The 21,734-nt window shown below is 35.5% G+C and overlaps 1 protein-coding gene across 1 annotated transcript; it reads right to left on the bottom strand.

The window, feature by feature from the left end:
- Positions 1–12,905: 12,905 nt before the first annotated feature.
- On the bottom strand, positions 12,906–14,879 carry LOC143561190 (uncharacterized). The gene is made up of 5 exons (XM_077049313.1): positions 14,657–14,879; positions 14,460–14,575; positions 14,218–14,323; positions 13,234–13,287; positions 12,906–13,141 (listed from the first exon to the last, which is right to left on the bottom strand). Exons 1-5 carry the CDS (start codon positions 14,750–14,752, stop codon positions 12,983–12,985), a joined length of 531 nt encoding a protein of 176 aa, XP_076905428.1. The 5' UTR covers positions 14,753–14,879; the 3' UTR covers positions 12,906–12,982.
- Positions 14,880–21,734: the final 6,855 nt, after the last annotated feature.

Genomic DNA, 21,734 nt, shown 5'->3' with positions numbered 1-21,734 from the left:
TTTTGTGGCGTAGGCTAGGTTGGGTGTCAAGACAATATTGTTTACACATCGTCTTGCAATAATTTAAACCCATCACCTTATCTTTTGGGAAACAAATATCATACTAGTAAACCACTAGCTAGATCATAGATTATGGTACGAATCTTAACACCTAGACCTCTCACATCACAATTTTCAATTCTCCTGCATAAAAAACCAAATATATAAGCTAATGTGAACGTCGATTAAAAACATACTTGGTTGTGGTCTTTGCTTGGTGACTGGTGAGTTAATATATAGTCCCACAACCTCAAGCTCCCACATTAATAAATCCGATCTTCATGGTAAGATCACATCCATTTTGTCAAAAAGAGCTGAAATTTAGTTTATATAACGATATGCCAACTTGTTGATATATTCAACAAACCGGCCTCTTCCTACAGATATACACATTTAAAATTTTAATGTCTTTGCATTTAGGGATACAATATTATGTATAGTACTATGCAATCTGTTGTAAATACCCAATGTGGAAATAGATTTGGCTTAGGCACGTCCAGTTCAGTATTATGTATTTTAATTAAGGTTTGATTAAGATTAGGTTTGATAGATTAATTATAAATATATTTTACTATTGATCGAACACCTTTTATCATCAATATACATAAAAATCATATTTGATATTTGTTGGAATACCGTATGCCCGAGACGCATAATCAGGTTAATGTGGCTAGCCGTGTTTGATCCAAGTCGGGTCATACCCAATAACGAGTTAGACACACACCAATTATGTATTTGTTGAGATATGATCTATAAAACAAATACAGAACACGACACATTCAGAAATCGGGTTTCTGAATAATTACTTGAAAGTGTTAAATAAATTAATTGGTTAATTTATTTATTCAAATAATTATTATTGGAATGATTATTTAACCATGTGTTCCTTTATAAAATGTTTTATAAAAGATGGGGTGTTTATATATTTTATAAGGTATAAAACATATGATAAAAACATGAGTCATACACACTCCATACACTTGGTCAAAGTTGGTAAGGTTTGTTGGAGGTTGAGTAAGGATCACTTGACTAAAACCTAACAAATGATTTGATTGAGATATGATCTCATTATATAAAAGGTTCAAGACTTTCAAGTAAATAACAATAACAACTCTTCTTTCTTTCTTTTCTTGGTTCTTGCTTACGGCCAAGGAACAAAAAGGAGGTTCGGGTCTCGGGTTTTTCGTGTTCAAGCTTCCTAACATAGCTCGGTGTGTGTTGGAGGCTCGGGGTATATTCCATTTGAGGATTTTCCTTTGAAAGTCTAGCATCAACATCATCATCTTCTTCAACATCAACTATAATCTTAAAGGGTTAAGAATGTAAGTGTTTATAGCTTTGATAGTTTAGCTTTTCCGTATCATTTGATCCTTGCTTCGGGTTTCTAATAAATAGATTATTGGTAATCTTAATACTTGAATGAACTAGGTTGTTCATGAACACATATCATATAAACTTGTAATATAAATATATATACATATGGATACATATGTTTAGTTTGTGGTTATCACGCTTCCGCCTTAATTAATGACTAATTAAATGGTTAACTAAGTTTAAAATTTCCATAGAAACCCAACAAATGGCATCAAGAGCCGGGATACGGGAAACTAAGCTTCGGGTTTTCGGTTTTATATTTTTCCCCTTGAAAGATTTTATACAAAAATAAACATGCATGATTTTTTGTATTTAATCTTGTTATTATTTTGGCATTGTTCAAAAAAAAAAAAAAAAAATATAAAACCGGGTTAATGGGCCGAAGCCCAATTCGGGTGAAATTGGGCCGAAGCCCACTTGTTTTGGTTAATGGGCTAACCGAAAAAAAAAAGGGAAAGAGTAAATGGGCCGAAGCCCATTTTTGGTTAAATGGGCCGAAGCCCATGAAACTTTCTATTGGGCCGAAGCCCATGTGTTTTGGACATATGGGCCGAAGCCCATAAACATGTTATTGGGTCAAGCCCAAATGGGTTGGGCTAGGCCCGATAAGGTCAAGGGGTTTTGGAACGGGTTCCTAAGACATAACGGGTTATGTTTGTTAAAACTAGACCGAGCCGTAGACCAAAATGGATGTTTGATTGTGGTTGATGTTGTGATTGTAGTTAATTATTCAAAGTTTCGGTTTGTAATAATTAATTAGGGGCTATTTGTAATTATTTATTCATATGGGTATGTAATAAATAGATTATTTGTAATATCTTTATTTTATAGAAAAAATGTATTAGGACATTTGGTTTTGTAAAATTAAAGAAGATTGCAAAATTGGAAGTTTGGGCCTTATTGGGCCGGATATGGTGATAATGGGTCTCACAAGCCCATTAAAGGGATTCAAGCCCAAATGGACCTAAGCCCACCCAATGAGCCCAAATGGAAGCTTATGGAAGCTAAGGCCCAAGTTCAAGCCCAATGGATCACAACGGGGTTGAAGAAGATGCTCGAAGCATTTGGATGCGGGATCGAGTGGGAGCTACAACATCCATGTGTCATGTGTCCCTTAGGATTGGACCTAAGACACACACTTGTTTCGGCTAACAAGTGTGGTCTAAATTAGTGGCTCGTGTCTAGTATAATTATGTATGCTTGTTAATTGATTGTTTGATTGTGTGGTTGTTAGATATTAGGATATCAACTTCGTCACTTAGTATTAATTAACAAAGCATAAAACGGGTTCTAATAATTATCGGTAATTACGTGACATATAGTTTAATAAAATGGATTTATTAACTAGCCGTCTCACGCCCATAATAAAATGGTTTTATTATAAATTAGAATTTTGAAAAATGGTTTCAAAATAATCATGTTACTAAATGCATGTTAGAACATGATTTAAAGTTTTATAACTAGAATTATTAAAACTAAAAATCCCTTTTTGAAATTAAGGATAACAAGTTAAACACCATCCTTTTGTATTAATGCTTAACATATTAGTAAGCTCTTAGTGGGAAAAAGGTCACCTAACCGCGTAGAGTAAATTAATATGTTGAGGTAATATTGGCATATAAATGGGAAAAAGGTCACCTAACCGTTTGTATGTTAATATTACAAGTTGATACAAGTAGGACGACTTAAATTAGAACCATGTGAAGAGGGTCACCCAAGCATGGGGTCTAATAGGTGTTGATGGGATAAACATGCCGACACGAAATATGATTTCGAACCGGTCCCATAAACTCTAGAAGTTGCAAAAGGGTTTGCAATTGTTATGAATAACTACCTTGATAAACCGACAATGGGAAAAAGGTCACCTAACCGGAGTCGGGTTTATCGTTGGATTCTAGATTTTAATTATTAATTATATTTGGTATATATATAAAAGGGTATTAATAATTAAAATATGTAAAACACTAAAATGAACTTAATTAAAATTCTGCAGATGGCCGCACACGTCGACGACAACATAATCCCTAACGTCCAAAACGTATCTCTCCGATCTATTCTCGCTAAAGACCGTCTTAACCACAATAACTTTTCGGATTGGTTCCGAAACTTGAGGATTGTTCTAAAACAAGAAAAATTATATCATGTTTTGGAAACACCTATCCCCAACGAACCGGAAGAGGGAACTGAGGTCGAATACATGAATTGGGTCAAACACACGGAAGATTCCATTCAAGTATCATGCCTCATGTTGGCGACTATGGTTCCCGAAATCCAAAAAGATTTCGAAAACCATAATGCGTACGACATGATTACTCAACTTAAGGAAATGTTCCTTAAGCAATCGAGGGTTGAAAGGTTCGAAACGGTTCGAGCCTTGCATGCATGTAGAATGGATGATAATCAACCAGTTTCAACTTATGTACTTAAGATGAAAAGTTACATTGATCGCCTCGCCAAGCTCAATTGTCCCATCTCAAAAGAGTTAGCAACGGATTTGATCCTTAACTCTTTGTCGAAAAGGTTCGACACATTCGTGTTAAATTATAACATGAACGGGTGGGACAAAAACATTGGAGAACTTCACTCGATGCTTAAAACAGCCGAGGCGAGTATGGGTAAAAGGGTTTTACCCGTGTTTGCGATCAATGAAGGAAGATCCAAGAATCGATCTCAACCCAATCCTAAGGCTAAGGTAGCAAAAAGAAAGGGTCCTCCTGTGCATCTTAAGGGTAAGGGCAAATCACCGGTTATGGCAAAGAAACAAAAGGTTATGGAACCGAGGGGTCATAAGGATGATCCTTGTTTTGGTTGTGGGGAGACCGGACATTGGAAACGCAATTGCCCGGTCTACCTAAAGGAGCTAAGAGACAAGAGGAATGCGGGGCATACCTCGGGTAATGTCTTTATGATTAATATTGAGCTAAATCTTATTTCTTCTAACACATGGGTATTGGATACCGGATGTGGAACTCATATTTGCAATTGGTTGCAGGGGTTCAAAAGGAATGAAGACTTAAAGAAGGGCGAAGTGAGTCTTTTCATGGGCAACGGTGCAAGGGTGCACGTGGTCGCTAGAGGAGACTTCACTTTATCGCTTCCAAGTGGTTTGGAAGTTGTTTTGAGAAATGTTTTGTATGCTCCTAGTTTGACTAGGAACATTATTTCTGTGCACCTTCTTAGACAATGTAACTTTGACTTTAAATTTGTAAAATCAGAAATGCATGTATCATCTAATGGTATCTTTTATTTTAAAGCTGTACCAAACAACGGTATTTATGAATTGGTTCATGACAATACCTTAAATAGCTCATTATATCAAACTTCCACTAAAAGACTCAAAAAGGATTTGAGTGATTCCTACATTTGGCATTGTCGTCTTGGACACATAAACAAGAATCGTGTAAATACTCTCCAAAAGAATGGTCTTTTGAAAACAAATGAGTTAGGTTCGTTTGATGAGTGTGAATCTTGTATTCAAGGCAAGATGACCAAAGAGCCTTTCAAAGGTACAAATGAAAGGGCTAAGGACTTGTTGGGTATCATACATACGGATGTATGCGGACCCTTCAAGCCAACTAGTAGGAATAGTGAAAGGTACTTCATTACCTTTACCGACGATTTTAGTCGATATGGGTATGTGTATCTAATGAAACACAAACATGAAGCCTTTGAAATGTTCAAGGAATTTCAAAATGAAGTACAAAATCAGCTCGACCGAACAATCAAGGTACTCCGCTCCGATAGAGGAGGCGAATACCTAAGTGATGCTTTTCAAAGTCATCTTAGAGATTGTGGAATTATTTCACAGCTCACTCCTCCTGGTACTCCTCAACATAACGGAGTATCCGAGAGGAGGAATCGAACACTGTTGGACATGGTTCGATCAATGATGGCACGAAGCTCACTACCGCCATCATTTTGGGGATATGCGCTACTTACAGCGGCTCGTATTTTGAATATGGCCCCGACCAAAAAGGTGGATCGAATACCCTATGAAGTGTGGCATGGAAAGGTTCCATCCTTTTCATATTTAAGGGTATGGGGATGCATAGTTTATGTTAAACGTGACACCCCAAATAAGCTTGAGGCTCGATCCATCAGGTGTATCTTCATAGGATACCCAAAGGATGATATAGGATATATATTCTATGATCCTAGTGAACAAAAGGTGTTTGTTTCACGCAAAGGATACTTCTTAGAAACTAAGTTCCTTATGGAAGGACCTAGTGAAAAGAGAGTGGAACTTGAAGAGGTTCAAGAATCACTGGATGATACACAGTTGGTCGATACTAGCTTTCAACACGAGGATGTTGAAGGTGATCAAATGGTTGATCATACACACGTTGCTCGCAGATCTAATAGGATTAGTCGACCTCCCAAGAAATATGGATTTCTTGTGGATGATTGCTACTTGGTCGATTCGGATGAACCGATCTCCTACAAAGATGCTATGTCACAACCTGATTGTGACAAGTGGCTTGAAGCCATGAGCGCCGAGATGCAATCCATGCACGATAACCAAGTTTGGGAATTGGTTGATCGTCCACTTAACTCCAAAATGGTTGGATGTAAGTGGGTCTTCAAGAAGAAGACCGATATGCATGGAAATTTAGATACTTACAAAGCTCGACTTGTCGCAAAAGGTTTCACGCAAACTCAAGGGATTGATTATGATGAAACCTTCTCGCCGGTTGCGATGCTTAAGTCGATCAGGATATTATTTGCCATTGCAGCTCATTTTGATTATGAGATATGGCAAATGGATGTCAAGACCGCTTTTCTAAATGGATATCTTGAGGAAGATGTCCATATGGTTCAGCCTGAAGGTTTTGTCGATCCATCTAATCCTGATAAAGTATGTAAGTTAAGGAAATCAATCTACGGGTTGAAACAAGCATCACGGATGTGGAATCATCGTTTTAATGAAGAAATCAAAGCGTTTGGTTTCGTCCAAAACGGTGATGAGGCGTGTGTATATAAATGGGCTAGTGGGAGTATAATCATGTTCCTTATTTTGTATGTCGATGATATACTTTTATTTGGAAATGATATACCAAGTATGGAAAGCGTTAAAACGTGGTTAAGTAGTCGTTTCTCAATTAAGGATCTTGGAGAAGCGACATATATCTTGGGAATAAAGGTCTATAGGGATAGAAAAAGGAAATTGATCGGACTTAATCAAAGTGCATACATTGATAAAATCCTAAAAAGGTTCAGGATGGAAAACTCTAAGAAAGGTTTGGTACCTATTCCTAGAGGAACCGTGTTAAGCTCATCCCAAAGTCCTAGCTCTAAGGAAGAGCAGGATAGGATGAAGCATGTTCCTTATGCTTCGGCAATAGGATCTATTATGTATGCAATGATGTGCACTAGACCGGACGTCTCGTATGCTTTAAGCATAACGAGTAGATACCAGCACAACCCAGGTGACAGTCATTGGATGGCTGTCAAGAATATATTAAAGTACCTTAGAAGGACTAAGGATATGTTTTTAATATATGGGTCTGGTGAGGAGGAACTCGTCGTAAAGGGTTACGTGGATGCGAGTTTCCAAACTGACCGAGATGATTCTCGATCACAGTCGGGATATGTCTTCATTTTGAATGGAGGCGCTGTCTCTTGGAAGAGTTCGAAGCAGGATGTTGTCGCGTTATCCACTACAGAATCTGAGTACATCGCCGCTTCAATGGCAGCCCAAGAGGCTGCATGGATGAAAAAGTTCATCATGGATCTAGGGATTATCTCTACCATTCAGGAGCCCCTAGAGATATTCTGTGACAATGAAGGTGCTATTGCACAGATCAAGGAGCCTCGTGCTCATCAGAAAACAAGGCACATTGAGCGCAGATTCAACTACATAAGGGATGAAGTTGAAAAGAGAAAGATATGTATTCATAAAGTTCATACCGATCAAAATATTGCGGACCCACTCACGAAGCTCCTCGATAGGCCAAAGCATGAGGGTCATGTTTGTGCATTAGGACTTCGGTATTCTAGTGAGTGGATTTAATCTGTATTTAGTGTTTGTATAAGAACGAATGTAATGGGGATCTCATGAAAATTAATTATGTTTTAATTATTCAATGAGTTATGTTCTATATTTGCATGTTTAATCCATGAATGACTTATGTTGTTCTAAACGTCCGTAGTCGATCATACTTGTGGGAACAAGTATGAAGTTAAGACTATTATGAACTCGGATTGGTTGATATTCATGTGATGAATATAGGGCATAGGTTTGCCACCAAGGTTCATAGATATTTGTGGGATACAAATATTGGACATGATCCGCTCTCAAGGATCACTGCATGGAGTTAGTGCAATTGATCATAAGTAATCCTTGAGTAAAGGCGAGTATCATTGTGTCCTTTGACCTGAGATGCATATCGGATCTGGTTTTTCATCAAGTCTGATATCTTGACTCTATTCTTTGTTATTTCGGTAACACGATGACGTGTAAGAAAGAGCTCAGATATTATATGAGATGTCAACGAGGATGTATGCAGTCAAGATGGGATTTGTTCCTCTTATGTGTTGAGAGTTTAGATGTCTAAGGCCTGTTAAGTTAAATCGTTGAGAGAATGATCACTCTGTGTCTCTTCGATTTGACAGGACATCTAGTAACAAAGGGATGTAATGATAAGACTTACCTATATCATATCAAGTATGGACTTGAAGGGGATGATGTTATTGAATGGCACTTAGTCAAACACACTAGGGGTGGTGACCTGTTGTTAGGCGGTATTCACCATTAGCATTAACTTCCTATGAGTCTCGTGCAAGTGGGAGATTGTTGGAATACCGTATGCCCGAGACGCATAATCAGGTTAATGTGGCTAGCCGTGTTTGATCCAAGTCGGGTCATACCCAATAACGAGTTAGACACACACCAATTATGTATTTGTTGAGATATGATCTATAAAACAAATACAGAACACGACACATTCAGAAATCGGGTTTCTGAATAATTACTTGAAAGTGTTAAATAAATTAATTGGTTAATTTATTTATTCAAATAATTATTATTGGAATGATTATTTAACCATGTGTTCCTTTATAAAATGTTTTATAAAAGATGGGGTGTTTATATATTTTATAAGGTATAAAACATATGATAAAAACATGAGTCATACACACTCCATACACTTGGTCAAAGTTGGTAAGGTTTGTTGGAGGTTGAGTAAGGATCACTTGACTAAAACCTAACAAATGATTTGATTGAGATATGATCTCATTATATAAAAGGTTCAAGACTTTCAAGTAAATAACAATAACAACTCTTCTTTCTTTCTTTTCTTGGTTCTTGCTTACGGCCAAGGAACAAAAAGGAGGTTCGGGTCTCGGGTTTTTCGTGTTCAAGCTTCCTAACATAGCTCGGTGTGTGTTGGAGGCTCGGGGTATATTCCATTTGAGGATTTTCCTTTGAAAGTCTAGCATCAACATCATCATCTTCTTCAACATCAACTATAATCTTAAAGGGTTAAGAATGTAAGTGTTTATAGCTTTGATAGTTTAGCTTTTCCGTATCATTTGATCCTTGCTTCGGGTTTCTAATAAATAGATTATTGGTAATCTTAATACTTGAATGAACTAGGTTGTTCATGAACACATATCATATAAACTTGTAATATAAATATATATACATATGGATACATATGTTTAGTTTGTGGTTATCACGCTTCCGCCTTAATTAATGACTAGTTAAATGGTTAACTAAGTTTAAAATTTCCATAGAAACCCAACAATATTTACCCTTCAAGCTTTAATTAGTTACCGAGGTAACGGTTTTTTTCTTTAAACACCATATTTTCTTTATTTTTTTTATCCATGAGAATTGATATTTCGTCACTTAGATACACGAAGTTTTATCTAACACTTGATCCTACTAGACCAAAGACGGTTTAGTAGATACATATTTAGCACTCGTCATTAAACTATCATTACATACATCTTCCAGATATATTTATCATCTAACATGAAACTCATTTTTTTACCAATTGACAAAACAACATGCACCAATCAATATTCAAAAAACCTTAACGTTACAACATTAGACATACCATCACAAATAAAAGAACATACAAATTGTGGACTATAATTTCATATGCGTCAAAGAAGAAATAGTTAGAAACATGATAATTTCCACCTGTCACGGGTGTACCCCTGTGGCCCGACATATGACGTGTACATATTGACCCTAAATAGAACTCACACTCACACTATCACTCGCCTACATATATATAAATCCATCAACTCATGAACTTAATTCAACTCATTCGTTTCCTCTAATTAATTTAACGTTAATTACAATTATATATCTTTTAGAAAATAATGATGCAATATTTACCAAGTCATGGGTATGATCAGTTTAGTGATTGTTCAAGTATAATCAGAAACTTGGTATACAACAATCATGGGGTAGAAGATTTTTCAGCAAACACTGAGGCGAAGGCGGCCGAGGCGAGAGCGGCAGCCGCTTGTTACAGACATAGCGAAGCGGAACGGAGACGCCGAAAGAGGATCAATGGCCACCTTGCCACCCTCCGTAGCATCCTCCCTAACACTGTCAAAGTACGTACTACCCCCCTTCCACATTTCATTTTATTTATAAAACCCTATCTTTATTAACTAAAGTACATGTTTGAAAAGTTGTCATTTTTAATTATTAGTATAAACCTAAAACTTTATTCATATGGTACTTTTTGTCTTTTCGTGTTTCTATATATTGTTTTCTTTTCTTTTCTTTTTGCGCGTGATAAAATAATCGGTACATTTTTTTTCTTTGAATAGTCAAAGACTAATAAGAAGCTAGCCAATCAAATATCAAAAAACCACAAATAATACACCCGAATACAAGATTATAATAAAAAAGAAAGGGAACACCAAGATTTCTAATCTACTCCCACTAATCTTCCCCGCTCTTCACCTAAAGACAACTAATGTCTTCTTAAGTCTACTCACTGAAACCCTTTTGTTATTGAAGCGGGCCTCATTTCGAGCCTCCAATAAAATGTATTAACATTTGTTTTCGTGTTAAACATATATATATGTAGAATAATAACTTTCTTTTTGTGTTTAAGTCACCACACTCTTTATTTTGAAGAGCCAATTTGTCCCATTTTAGATTATGTACCAACTACCAAACTAACTTTTGCATGTTTTTTTTATAATCTTACACATCACCCACACATGTGTAGATAGTATACATAAATGTAAAATCAGACTAATTAATTCATATCTATTGTATTTGATTAATAGAAACAATAATCGTGACATGTATATTATTATTTTTGATGAGTTTTTATATTAAAAATGAATAGCTTATTTGTTGTGTTTTCCCCCTCCCCATTTGATTCAAAAGGCTATACATTTTGATCACAAATTAATGTCATGCTGATTGCAACATTTTCTTTTTTAATTAACAGACAGATAAAGCTTCATTACTTGCCGAGGTAGTACGGCGAGTGAAGGAGTTAAAGATGATAACCTCGGAATTGGAATCAACGGTTTTGGATCAAAGCGACGACACGATGCGAAACTATGAATACTATGTGATTCCAAGTGAGAATGATGAGCTTAAGTTGACATACGTTGGAGAAGATTCTAGTACCCAAAAGATAATGATAAAGGTGAGTATATGTTGTGAAGATAGACCCGCATTGATAGTGGAGTTAACGAAGGCATTGGACATGGTACAAGGTAAATTAGTACGGACAGAATTAGGGACATTGTGTGGAAGAGTAAAATATGTGTTATGGGTTCAAGTCTCGGCAGTAACAAGAGACCAAGGGCTACACGAGCTAAGAAGAGCGTTAAAGACGGTTACAAACCGTGCATCGTTCGTGGATCCTCCTAGAAACAAAAGACCACGTTCTTCAAATTGTGTCTAATGTTGGTTTTTGAATGTTTAGAGGCATTTATAATGTGCAACAGGCACACTACTTTTACCCTTTTCAAAGGGTTTTTTACGCGTGTTTGTTGGATTCTTTGCATTTTGAAGTTAAGCTCATTATCGAATATATATTAGAGTTCGTTTAGTTACATACAAGTCTAGCACAAGTCTCTCATCGTATGATCTGATGAATAATGTTGTTGGTTAGAGCTTATTAGTTAAATATAATTCGTCGTATATGCAATGCTTTCCCACATAGTCACATTGTCGGGTTGTACAAGCACGCCGCCTACGTACTATGGTGTGTGTGTTTAATGCTTTAATATTCGGAGTTTGTCCTGTTCTCCAATCTTCGGTCGTTGATTATCTTGCATGTAGTTCATTACATATCTTGGTACATTAGACATATTCTTAACAACTATGTTGGGCCAATAGTGATAACCATTTATCATCTCATATGTATGATATTAATATGATCTATTGTGTCTTACAGTATTTCAAAATTGGACTTGATTATATGTATATATCCACCACGTACGACCCATGTGTTTGTAATTTTGTATGCCTACATAGACTACAACCACATCCAATTTGGGTACTTTGCAACAGCCAGATGCATGCATGGGTTCACGAGCCTATAGTAAGTACCTTTCACTATACTGTCTACTTGGTTCGCTGTCTTGTAAACTCCTCACAGAATCTTGGTGTCAGAAAAACAAAAAAAAAAAAAAACAGACACAGTTTGTCGAGTTTGATATGGATGGATGTATTCACCTTCTTTGAGCCGACAACTCCTTGCTTGGGTAAAAATATATATGGATGGTTTATGGTGTTTATGGTTAAATCTCTTTACCCTTTCATAGAAAAATATTAAAATTATTAATGGAATATCAAAATCCAAGTTACCTATTTTTGTATTTCAAATGTGTCATGGATAGCCTCCTCAATCATGTTCATATCGAAGTATTTTGAGCGTATTGAATCACTAATCGATAAGACGGAGAACTTTGTAAAATAACGAGAATATATCTTCTATGAAAATGAAGTTTGTAGTTTTTGTCAATTAACAGACCAAAAGTTTTTCTTATATATTGGGTGAATCAATATAAAGTTCAATTGACGGTTATGAGTAGATAGTAATAATTATCGACTATTGGACAATTATATACACAGAACATTCTACATGCAATGACTAAGTTACTATTGAGCAAATAACCACGAATAACCAAGCTACCATTGTGGATGATCAGCTTAGTTACTACGTATGCTATTTGCATTGTGATGGCCATTTCTATGCAACTTTTCATCATTGAAAACATGACTAATTTAGAACTTCTTGGTAAATTGTTCATTATGGTTTTGTAGTTGTCTGGATACCGGCTGCCGCAATCATTCTCTTTCTATTGCACTGTGCCCAACATCGAAAAGAAGTTGTTGTATGTCCTCAGCATGGGTTTTTTCTATGTTCATTGCATCAAATAGAAGGATGTCAGCTCCCTACAATCGTTATAATTGATGTAAAACTGAACTTATAAAGTATAAAAAGGAGTAAATGACTAATGATATTGTAGCCAAATATAAAATATTAAAATGTCTCATGTATATACAGAAAACCCAAAACAATATGATACTAACTTCTACATAGGCATATGGCTATTTTCCAACCCATTGTATTCATCAATGTTTGTAAAATACAAGATCTCTACTGCAATTGGTCTTTAAAGCTTCCTCTAATGCCTCAGCTTGGTCAAAACTAATTTTAAAAGTGACCATTGTTATGCCATCTTTCCCAGTCTCATAATCTTGCCTAATATCCTCAGCTTTGAATGACTGCAACTGTATATTTACCAACCAAGAGGTTAAAATATAAATATATAAAACCATAAACAAGTTTAAGTTTTTACTGCTAGAACATGATTTAACCTAACCTGATGGTAAACGACCCCCAATAAATCGAAAGTAACCTCGACACCCATAGGGACCTGTAACATAAGGTTTTATATGTCAGGTACACTTATTATTGATAACTGTCAGGATGAATAAATTACCATTTAGCCAAAGTTGTTTAAGAAACAACCATTAAAACTCATATCCCAATAAATCATTGTACTTGGAAAACTCTTTTAAAATTTTTGGCATTTTGCCCCAAGATTTACCCTGCATTGTTTAGTTAATCCATGAAGATTATGCTCTACTGCCCAAATATTTGCTCCAAATTGTATTTTTAACTCTTGTGCATAATAATTTTGGTAAATCTTGAACACTTCCCAAAATCATATTTTGAATTCCTAGGCAAAAGATTTGCTTAAAAAGTGCTCAAAGTTTAGCAAAAATGTATGCAACTTATCAACAAGCATTTGTCATATTTAACTAGGAGAAAAGAAAATTAGGAATAAGTTTCACAGTTTTCAATATGTATTCAAGATTCGTTACACAATTTGGGAAAAGGTGTTCTTAGTATGATACGTTAGAAGTCTACAATTTTTCGAATACAATTTTGGGCAAAATATTTAGACAGAAGTCATAAGTATTCACAGGCTGCGAAATATGGTGTGTTTTAATATTCTTATAAGATCGATTACTTTAAATATAAATGTGAGTATGGCAGTTTAAACAAGAAGCATAATCAAATTGGGTTAGCTAAACTTACTAGTGCTTAATCTAAGGTTAAAAGATACAACTAATGTTTTCTGAGTAGAATTTCAATAGGATTTTACCAAATGCAATTTGGACTTCAGAAACAACTTGCCGACTACAGTAATCACAAACGTAAATAAATCTTTTAAAGATACCAAACTCGAATAAGATTACAAAATTGTAAATTACCAACTTGTGCCAAGAAAAGAAACAAAAGAATGACGAAAGTTCACAAGCGGATTTATACAATCAAGACAATTGGTAAAGAATATTACTTGAGATTTAATTAATCGTGTAGGGGCATTTTTCAAGCATTCGGTTGCAACTCCACCATATGCCCTGACTAATCCTCCAGTACCTAGTTTGATCCCTCCAAAGTGCCTAAGAATTAACAAACAAATTATTAAATTATGTTATTATAAATGAAATATAACCAAATGTAGCAGAAGAACAAGTTTTGCATATTAACTTTATATGAAGTAGATCATGATGGAAGTGAACATGAGATAATATTTACCTAATGACAACAACCATCACTCTATCTAACCCTGAATTTTCGATAGCAGAATGTATCGGTTTTCCAGCTGTACCAGATGGCTCACCGTCGTCATTACTTCGATACTGATTACCAACCTAAAATTCAAGAAAACAAATAATGAGCACTTTTGAGCATGAATGCATTATAATAAACACACACACACATATATGATATACCTTATAAGCCCAGCAATTATGAGTTGTGCGTGGATCTTGACCTGCACATTTATATAAGATGAAATCAAAAACTTTAACAACAACAAAGCAAATCATATAACAAGCTAAAGAAGTTATTGCAGCTAACAATGAGTAATAATTTCACTTAAATCTATTAATGTTATGCTACAGAAAACTTCTTTAGTGGTGTCCTCTAACTTTAATCCAAAACAAAAATATAGGTCATGAAGGTACTGCTATACCTATCTTATAAGCTTATGGAAAAAAAATTTCAAATATATATTGAAGGTAAAAAAGAAATTACAGCTAGCAATCTCATAATTTCAAGGTTATCAATGAATAAGTGCAACCAATAACCATGGTTGTAAAAATCCCGACTAGACTCTGATTAATCCCCGATAATCGCTAGTCCCACCCCCAACTGATTAATTTTGTGCTAGTCGGCCAATTAATCGGTCAATGGTCAAATCCGACCAAAATAAGGATTAATCGGACTTTTTCGGCGTTTTCGGGCAAGTTTCTGGCCAAATTCGACGGTTTCCAGCATGATTCCAGCCAATTTCTGGACAAAATGTACATGTGTGTATATAAAACTGAAATTTATATATTAAAGTCCGATCCGATCAACGCCCGACTAGCGACTACTACAACCTTGCCAATAACCATGTTGTGCATGTATACAGGAGCAAACAGTATTTTGAGTATATAACATATGTTCCGGGAGATTAATTCATTGTATTCACACAACCTTAACTTGTGTATATAACTCAAATTCCATTATTTTCAAAATATTTAACCTCAAAGCATCTGTAAATATATACAGAAGTTACTAATTACTTTGCTTATTACTTACAAATATATACGATTAATACGGAACAACTAAGAGAGTAAATGAAATGGCTTAATTAGCATCGGTGATAATTTCGTATTCAACTATTATAATTTATAAAGCCCTAATTTTGAAACTGAAACAAAACACAAAATTGGGCAATTCGCATTATATTATATCGTAGCAACGGAATATTAATTTGTATACCTCGGAGAGAAAAGACTGGGCAGAACGCTCATCGGGAATATGACCGGCAATAGCGATGAATTTGCTCTTTTAATTTCACGCTCCAAGGTGACTGTCTCTGCGATGGTGGTGAAAGCACCGCCGGTGTTACGGCTGGTGGTTGCGGTGACCATGGATCTAAGGAGGACTAGAGATGCGGTAATGGTGGTTGTAGCAGTGGTAAGGTGATATCAAATTTGATACCTGCATTTGAAGACCACCTGTTCAAAGTTAGGAAAACTGGACTACTTTTGCTTTGATACGGGTGTTGGTTAATAGGTTTGGGTTATTGGGGTTTAATCGTTTATGATGTTTGAAGGTCTAATCGGAACCTGAAGTTAGTAACATTCGGTTAAGTTGGCTTTCGGGTAACATGTTTGTTTGACTGAGGGTTATTGCGGGTAAGAGTTAGATCAGTCTGGTGAATTCTTTATTGCAGTAAAGTAAACTCGAATCATTGGTGGAATTACACGCATCATGAGAAGACGTTGACCTTCATCTCCACTACCTCCCTTTATTTACCACCAACTCCATTACCACACATTGATCAACGAAATAAGATGGAGCTCGATGGTTGGGTGTGGGCGATAATGGAGCTAGTGGTGGTGATAATAACAGGTGCTAATGTTTTTTTAGAAGAAAGAGGGAAGATTCAGAATTTTGGTGTGGTGACACATTGTTAGGTCGTTAGTCGTAGTGTTTGCAGATCCAACTCAAATCCAACCTAGCAATCCCAAGTCACAGGTGTTTTTAACTAGTTGATTCACCCGGGAGTCAATGTAAGTTATTTGTTTTAATTTGTTATGAAGGTTAACATATTCTTTTCTTCGTTGGTTGCATATGAAGTCGGTTGCTTATGAATAAATTATCGTCTGGACATCTTACATAATGCACATCAGCCCGGTAAGACTGATGTTAACCTACTATTATTAAATTTATTTTGCGGATAGTTAATATTACAGCCATTATTTATATACTACATGTGTTTTGCATTTCCAAAGTTAGGAGCTTGCATGACATGTATTAGGAGCTTGCATCACATGTATTAGGTTGCTTTTGGGGGAATGTTCAGTTGTTCAAAAAGACCTGTGTAGCATCATGGATGAGCAGCATCCTGCCTATCCGCTAGCAAAACATTCATGGGTTGGTCTTCTAAGGTAATAGTTGGAGGTGCTTGTCCTCGTTGGTTGTTTCAGCTTCTTTACCTTCTTTGTCTGGTATGGCAGATTGCAGTTGTCGTTTCGATGGGACCGTGGCAGCAACACCTGAAGTGTACGTTGTAGAGTTAGTACTTATAGTTTGCAAAATAGTATAGTATGGTATTTACATAGTTTTAAAGTATATACCTGGGGTGTCTATGATTGCTTGTCGTTTCAGTGGTGTTGAAGGTGCTGGTGTGTTGGGTGGTGGGATTGCGTCTGTTACCGTTCGCTGCATTTAACGTCCTTTTGGTTCATGGTGTTATAAAATATGTGTTTTGATTCATTGTATTGACCAATTAATAAGTTATACCTAGTGAACTCTTCTTTGGTTCTGATGGAGATGATGTGTTGCTGGTGTTTTCTGCAGATGATAAAACTTAAGTTAACTTAATCCTTCAGCAAGTAATGAGAACATTTTGCTAGTGAGCTGAATTAAACCCATATTAAACTAACCAATCTGGTTAATTTTAAGCATATAGAATTCAGTTATTTAACGCTTTTAAGTCTTTGTCCCTAAGACAAAAGCTTGTTTTATTTTAGGGATAATGGGTCGGGTTTGGGATGGGTCTATGTATTCCCAAACCCGTAACTGATTATTAATACTCGTCCTCAAAACATGTCGGGTATTTACCCGTCGGTATCAGGTATATCCATGGGTTTCGGTATCCCGTTAGTGCATTAAAAATACCCGTTAAGTATACGTAACTCAAAACTCGTCAAGTAGGTTAACCATTAAAGCAAATTGTCATATTTGTTACATAGAATATACATTAAATCATATAAAAGGACAAATGCTCATAACACTTTAAAAATGAGTATATATTTTCGGAACTATATACTAAAATTTAAGGTGCATTGATATAAATAAAGAAAATTATGTTAGGTTACTTGGGTATCATAATTGAGTAAACGGGTCTATATTATCGGGTGATCGGGCCAGGTAATCGAGCATAATACAAATCCCATACCTATACTAACCCGTTAATATTCAAAAGCAAATCCCAGACCCGTCTCATACCTTGAAACGGGCATTACCCATTGCCATCCCTATTTTTGTTTTGTATTATAAAATGAGCCTCTTATGTATGAACAGAGCGCATCTAGTTGCGCGACATTGGTTTTATTTTTTTTTTATTTTTGGTGTTGTTTAATAGCTTTAGAACTCTGAAAGTAACCTGTGTGTTGTTTAACTTTTAAGTTGTGATGAATATCTTTACCTAAAAACTTAAAAGCATGCACACTACATCTTGTGGAGTTTTAGTATGGATACCTTGTGAAATTAGTTGTTGCTCAGGAATTAATGGCATTTCTTGTGGAGTTTCATGAGGTATGTTAGTTTCTTCTAGGACTTTGTTACAGGTAAATCTTGTCGATCATTGCTGAAATGCGGTTGTTGAATTGGAGTTGGAACTTCTTTGTCTGGCCAATTATTACATGCAATGGACCTGGTAGTGTATTAGGGTCTTCAAAGGCTTTTTCAACCACCATTGTCATTGCATCTATTTGCGCCAATGAGTAAACTGCCTCGTCAAACAATGTAGCTGTTGTAGTCCTTGTTTTGTCTTCGATTGTTACATTGACACAGTACCTATATTTAAATTCTTTTGTTAGTATTTAAATGGAATTTATGTGCAGTATGTATTAAAAAAGTTGTTATAGTTGATAGTCTTACATGAATCTTTGTTGTTGTTCATTTGGATGGTTACCACACATCCATCCGGGGCCACGCGGATGTAGTTTTCGATTACACTGGATGCACCCTCGATAAAACCATTTCCGTTCATAGATGACATCTTTGATGGTGGCGATGCAAGAAAATCTCGTTCCTGTTGGCGTTTAACATTTAGTGTAAATATCTGAAAATTGAATGTATTTTAACACAATAAACTCAAAAACTTACATTGTTTCTGTGTCGGATTTATCTGCCATAACTGTGAGATTGTGAAACGACCTCTTTGGTTGTTTGGTATGTTGGCGTACCTCATTGTAAACCTGTGTACAATATAGTTTGTAATTGTACTATGTGCGCTATGTAGGTTTTAAAAGTAGTGTGTTTGAGGTATGCGTGGTTCTTACCGTTCGATTAACTCATTGGTTTCAGGGACACATGGATTGATGTAGACGTCGTGTAGGAGCGGTTGACTCAAGCTGTAAATTTTCATATTTTTTTACCCTCATAGAAGTCGACCAGCTACTATACATCGGCAAACAGATGCATTGGTGAGGCTTTCTATGTCAACCATATCAATTGTTTCTTCCCAAAGAGCCACTTCAATGAATTTTTCATTCAAACTGTAACATTATATGTTCAGATGGTTAGTTTGACAGTTGTACTTGTGTATCAATAATGTGCGTGTTGTGGTGTATGTGCTTGTGTCTTACTCTACATCTTCCAATAGAAATTTCAACAATCTTCGTCCTAATGATGTTGGTCTGTTTGTGGTTATCGAGTCAAAAACGCCCTATGAAATCTGTAATGTACATGTTCATTAGTGCATATATAATGTGTCTGGTAATATAAATAGACTGATTTTTTTACACCTGTTAACAGAAAGTGGGAATCTAGACGGCTTTGGAGAACGTGGTACGGTACAAAGTTGAAGTAGCTGTAATGGGAAGCCCGATGGTCGGACTGGAACAAAAGAGGTTCCTCGGACAAGTTTTATGGTCGCCTGTTGAGGAACAACGTTGTGAGTGCGTCTCGGCTTTTGCGACACGTAGTTAGACACCCTGTAGTAACCTTGCATTTTCATATTGTTTTCAAAGTGAAACTTATCGCGATTGTTTCCACACGCCTCAATCGCATGCCCCTGCTATATTATGTTAGATTTGTAGGTTTTGTTAGATTTGAATTATGAATTAGGGAAACTATAAATATTAAGGGTGTGTTAGGCTTAAGTTGTCCCTTACCCCAATCGATCGGAACCGGTTCAAAAGGAAAAACTTAAAAAAAGATCGTGCATATTCAAAAATTTTAACCGGTTCCATTCGGGTTTAACCTATTTCAAGAGAAGTTCTCAAATTATTAATTGGGATATACAAAACGGTTGTTAAATTTTGTATATGTTACAAAACTAATTATAAACAGTCTGAGAACTCCTCTTTAGAAATATAAACACAACATAGGACAATTTATTTATTGTGATAATCATGATCAACAGATCAATACTATAGAATCTATATGGTAATAGTATTCTCTTATAAGGAAAAAATTTAGTCGCTGTACCTCTTTATCCACAAATAAGTAGCAACATTCATCCTTAAAAGCGTAGGATTGCCATTTTCTTATGACACGAATGTCTACAGGTTCTGCACCATCCCCATTCCTAATGAGAGAAAGACTTCTAGATGTCATCTTAGGTCACCTGTAGAGTAAAAATTTAACAAAAACAACAGGGTCAAATGGATGAAAACATGCACCTTTGTTTTTCAATTTTTTAACATTTGAGCGATAGTGACTTTATAATATGGTTATTTATCAAAATTTAAGCTGAATTAAAAGGGACTAATAAAAAGCATAGCTTAACTGGATTATATAAACTCTAGACTCGTCAATTTACAATGTTTACTGGTTATTCAAAATGGAAGCAAAATTTCCGTTAACCGATTAACAAATCCCTACAAAAGAAATCAATAACATAAAAAAACTAAAAAACTAAGCATACCTATGTGAGGAATACAAACAATTTTCCAACGTGAAATCTGTATTTGATGGATGAAGACATATAAAAGATAAACGCCATCTTGCAGGCACGGAAGCGAGACACCAAGCCAACCTACAGCCCTAGGTACGCAAATGTGTAAGTACACGAACAACCTCTAACCACACAACATGTACTCCACTAATAACCCACTAATAAGCAAACAATAATATTAAAAACCAAGGCAGCAGAGGGTAAATAACGTTTTCCAATTGTTATATTTATTATTTTGGTGATTTGGATTGGGAACGGTGCGAAAAATAATATGTTTGGTGGAGTTTGACAGGGGGTAACCAGAGATGACGTGGCAACATTGAGATGCCTTGTTTCAATAGTGGAATTGTGATATGTGAATGGGTGTGTGCATATTTTATTTATTATTATAAACCTTCATTGCATGATGTACAAACAGCTAATGCGACGTTTCACTTGAAATTGTAAACATATAAATTAATTTGCTTCAAGGTCTTTACATGTATCTATAGCCTTTATTCGGTCTTTATTCATATTAGCACTTTACACGCTGATGGATTAGATTCCAAGATGGTTCCATAAGTATACTCCACATTCATTAATCTTCAGTTAACTTTATTCGGTTTTATCGAATTTAGTATTCTTAGGCCATTAACTTTTTAAAACCAGTATGTTCTTTTGCTTAGTTTATATATTACTATTCATAGCACGTCAAATATACATATGAGAAATCGGATGTGAAGTATTTTAGAAGTAAACAAATTTGAGGGATAAATGTATTTTTAGTTAAATCATATGGAAGTTGATGAGGATGATATTGTGAATGCTCTAAGATACACCCACTAAATATAGATTTTATTTTATTTTTAATACTAAAACGTATTTTTAGTATTTTATAACATTTAGCAAAAAATTGAACTTTCATTCACGTTTAACAACATTTGTGTTCAGTTATTCATAAGATTGAAGTAGTAATATGATTTCTTAAAGTTAGAGATCAAAAGTGAAATATCGAAATGTCAAATTATCGTGCATGACCGTTAATTTATATTGTATCAAATGTATTTAACAATTGACTACAAAATAACTTTGTTTCTTGCTATTAAATTAAACTACAAATAAATGATACACGCGCAACATACTGTCTA

This window comes from Bidens hawaiensis, unplaced genomic scaffold, assembly GCF_021521415.1.
Source record: "Bidens hawaiensis isolate Kalapana, Puna unplaced genomic scaffold, B.hawaiensis_p1.1 tig00020612_1, whole genome shotgun sequence".
In the NCBI taxonomy this organism is placed as follows: domain Eukaryota; kingdom Viridiplantae; phylum Streptophyta; class Magnoliopsida; order Asterales; family Asteraceae; genus Bidens; species Bidens hawaiensis.
Note: the sequence above shows the minus strand (reverse complement) of the source record. Positions and strands in the feature narration are given on the sequence as shown.